Consider the following 4,306-nt stretch of genomic DNA (forward strand, 5'->3'; position numbering starts at 1 on the left):
CTCTCTGTGTTTGTGAAACAGGACCCTGGACTGTATTCTGGACAAAGTCCTTAGTGTTGTGCCTCTGTTTCTTCTGCCTGTGAATCACTATGTATGACCCTGGACTGTTGCCAGACTATTTTCCGTGCCTTAAATTTCATGAGTCACGGGTTGCGGGTTTTTTGGGCACCTTTGTGAAAGTGAAATCGCTTATTTGGGGTCTAAAATAAGTGATGAAACTGCAGTTATTAAAGAGACCTGTCTTCACTAGACACTTTGTATCCAGATGAAATATCCCTCCGCCATAGGAGCCGACGGTAGTAAAGTCAGAGAGAGCAACTCTGCACGTATTTTCTGCAGTTTACAGTGCAATAACTGGTGATAACTGCTGAAAGTAGATTACTTGGTGCAGATCACCATTTTGAGCAGACATTGGTTCTGAAGATTAGCTTTTAACATGCTGATAACATTGCAGAAACCCAACCCATAAACCGTAATTTAATGCTTATTATTTAGTTTTCTCTGTATTTGACAAACTAAGGCTGAATAACGTTGCCAAACGAAGGACCTGGCAGTGGCGGCTGGCACATAGGGGGCGCTCGGGCGCTGCCCTCCCTAGATGTGGAGGGGAAAAGTCAAAATATATATAGATTTTAAAAGTATTATTAATGTCAGTTTTTACTTAATAGTGCGTGGCTACATATATTAAGAATTATTGAAGCACTTCTACTAATTGACTCTATCATTTAACAGTGCATTTCCATCAACAGAACGTATAATTTCTCTTCTTCTACACTTGTTGGGCTGTGACTCAAGGAGCCCTACAAGTGTAGCGAAATAACCAATCGTATACTGTTGCTAGAGAAGATTTATTCTTTATTTGGCCAATCAGCATCGCCAAAATGAATGGGTTTGGGGCTCCTGGAGTCGTAGCCCTAGTTGCACAATGATAGGTGCACTTCACGCGTGACGTCACGAGTTACATCCGCGCAACAATGCCTACGACTTGTTGTGCTCCCGGTTGCACACAGAGGCATTCCAAATCGTCGGATGTACGTTTCTTTCGTTTACCGAAGGACGAACAGAGAAGAAAGAAATGGATAATTTCAATGAAAGGATGCAGGCAGACAATCGCAATCGACTGTGGGAGCCATCATACCACGACGAATTTGCAGTCTACACTTCATCTCCGGTAAATACAACTTAATTTTGCACTAGTCATTGTTCTACTTAAATCATTAGATAAATAAAAAATTAGGATATATATTTAAGTCAAGACGTAGACGTTTGTTTCGTAATAATATACGTACATGTACAATGTATGCAAACCCTCTGGCATGAGTCTGTGAAAAGGATTAATAAGACTAAAACACCAAAATAATCCTTTGTGAAAAATGTTTTTTTTATTATTAATAAATGCTTATTGTGGAATCGTAGAAATTTTCCGACATTTAATTTAAATGCATGTACTGGGTTAGGCAGGGAAATCTATTGGCCAGCCCCACCAAAAAATGTTTCACCAGCCGCCACTGGGACCTGGAGTTACTAAACAGTTGCTAAACAGTCTCTTTCAAGGTATTAAGCTCCTGCAGTTGCAAGCAAAGTGTAAGACTGGAATTACCTGGAAATTTAAAACCTTTTTCCAGGCTTAAACTGTATGAATATGGATACAAACAGCAAGCAAAAATATTGTTGTTGGGGTGAAAACTCAGAGTGAAAAAACGAACAATAAAACTTAGGACTTTATGGAAATGTAACATTTTTATTAATTTATATGTATATGCCTAATACCATGTCTACCTTTGTTTAAACCGGTTATGAAGTGTCAGTTAGTTTGACTTCTATCTATCTATCTATCTATAATATGTATATATATATATATATATATATATATATATATATATATATATATATATATATATATATATATATATATATATATATATATATATATATAAAATCTCGAAAAAAAATTTTTACATTTAAGAGAAAATCAGAAAAGATTCTGATCACTTTTCAAGCGCCCTCCAACCCGGAAATTGTGACGTCAGAACGTGAACGTTCATCTCAACATGGCGGATTACAGCACTACATGCTGAAGAATATGTGTGTCTGGAGCCTCACATGTTCGACCCAGACATTTCAGATGAAGAGAAGGCAGCGGACGAACAACAGCCTTCCAAATCGGACAAGGAGTGGAGATTGCACGTTGGGAGATTAGATGAATGGTAGGACACGTTTTTTTCTTTTAACTATGCATGTGCCGTCCTCGATATGTCTATTAATATCCTGACGGCCAGCTAAACTTTTTCCCCACACCAAGACTCTGAAGATTCGTTCTAGTTCGTTCCACAGGTTTATTGGAGTTAGAGAAAAGGTGAAACTGCAACATACAAACAGCAAGACGAATCAGCGCCATGCTATTCAACCTCGACCACACATGGATAAAGGCTCTTCAAACATAAAAATGACTTCGAAAAAATAATAAATATCTCCACACAATCTCAAAAACCAAGTATACATACCGACGATGCTATGCCAGACACAAGATGTTGAGAGATGCGATAGGATATGCATGAATCTAAAACAAATCGCCGAAATACGTGAGTTGAGCGCTTACTTCCTAACTACGGGTCAAGTCATAGGACATTTTTCAACAACGCGATCTCGCGTGAACATGACCAAAATAGAAACACCTTAGGAATCTGCATTGACAGCCAAAAGTAAAACATATTTAACTTCTGAAAATTAGCTTAATGATATTTTTTCCACTCATAACAAAACACTCCCCGCCTGACGTGGTCACACGTCACCCACAGACCATCCACAGTCCATTTACTGTGCCTCTGGAGGTAGAAGTAGAACTATTTCATTGACTGACCTGAGAAAGAGGCTAGTCCCACCTGGCTTGATGATCTTCACCTCAACCTGGCGCACTTTTCCATCTTTGCTAGGGAAGGCCTGTGTAATCAGTCCAAGAGGCCATTCATTCCTAGGTGCTTGGCTGTTCTTAAGGAGAACAACGCTTCCAGGCTGAATGTTTGGCTGAGCGGACTGCCATCTCTTGCGGGCCTGCAGTGTTGGGAGGAATTGTTTCCTCCAGCGGTCCCAGAAGGTGTTAGACAGGTGCTGAACCTGCCGCCACTGGGATTTGTAGAGGTCTGCAACTCCAAACTCACCAGCAGGAGCAGGCACGAAGTTTGCCTTTTGTGTGAGAAGAGCAGCAGGCGTGAGTATGAACGAGTCATCTGGGTCCATTGTCACTGGAACAAGTGGCCTGGCGTTGATGATCGCTGCGACTTCTGCCATAAAGGTCACCAGCACTTCATGGGTGAGCTTGTCTTTCAGCCGGAGGAACATTGCATCCAGAATCCTCCTCGCCAGCCCTATCATTCTCTCCCACGATCCACCCCAATGGGATGCATGTGGAGGATTAAAAGACCAGGTGCAGCCCTTGTCTGAGAGATAGGTCTTTACGGCAATGCTGTCAATGTTCGAGGTCATCTTCAGTTCCTTACAGGCGCCAATAAAGTTGGTACCGCGGTCAGAACGAATATGTTTGACCGGCCCACGTACTGAAAGGAAGCGCCGTAGCGCATTGATGAAGCTAGAGGTGTCGAGGGACTCTATGACTTCAATGTGCACAGCTCTTATGCTCATGCACGTAAAGATCACTGCCCACCTTTTACTTTGAGCGAAGCCGCCTCTGGTCCGGCGTGAGGAGACGTTCCATGGACCGAACACATCAAGACCCACGCTGGAGAACGGCGGGTCTGTCGAAAGACGATCGGCGGGCAGGTTTGCCATCTTCTGGATGCTGAGTGGAGCTCTGAGCCTTCTGCACGTCATGCATTGGTGGATGATGCTGCTTACTCTTTTCTTCCCTCCAACTATCCAAAGGTCAGCTGAACGGACCGCCCCCTCTGTGAAGTGACGGCCTTGATGATGGATTTGCTCGTGGTGGTGTCTAATGAGCAAGGTGGCGATGTGGTGTTGGCCGGTTATAATCAGGGGAGTCTTTTCGCTCTGATCGAGATTTGAATGACGAAGGCGGCCTCCAACTCTGAGAAGCCCGTGTGTGTCAATGAACGGGTCCAGATTTCTAAGAGGGCTTGATTTTGGCATCTTTTCCTGTTTTTGAATGCACTTTATCTCCTGGCTATAAACTTCCTGTTGAACTGCTTGGATGATCACAGCCGATGCTTTCTCTGATTCCTCAACTGTTTCAGCTTTGCAGTAATGCCAGCCCTTGCATGCTCCGTTCTCTCTGTGAGCTGTCTTGAAATGACAGGCTATGTGAACGAGGCGAGTGACTGCACGAGTTAAT

The 4,306-nt window shown here is 42.9% G+C and overlaps 1 protein-coding gene across 1 annotated transcript; it reads right to left on the reverse strand.

Annotated features, from left to right (window-relative positions):
• Window positions 1-2,241: 2,241 nt before the first annotated feature.
• On the reverse strand, window positions 2,242-3,874 carry LOC118558276. Its single transcript, XM_036128783.1, has 2 exons — window positions 2,505-3,874; window positions 2,242-2,362 (listed from the first exon to the last, which is right to left on the reverse strand). Exon 1 carries the CDS (start codon window positions 3,826-3,828, stop codon window positions 2,815-2,817), a length of 1,014 nt encoding a protein of 337 aa, XP_035984676.1. The 5' UTR covers window positions 3,829-3,874; the 3' UTR covers window positions 2,242-2,362; window positions 2,505-2,814.
• Window positions 3,875-4,306: the final 432 nt, after the last annotated feature.

This window comes from Fundulus heteroclitus, unplaced genomic scaffold (genome assembly GCF_011125445.2).
Source record: "Fundulus heteroclitus isolate FHET01 unplaced genomic scaffold, MU-UCD_Fhet_4.1 scaffold_119, whole genome shotgun sequence".
Classification (NCBI taxonomy): Eukaryota; Metazoa; Chordata; class Actinopteri; order Cyprinodontiformes; family Fundulidae; genus Fundulus; species Fundulus heteroclitus.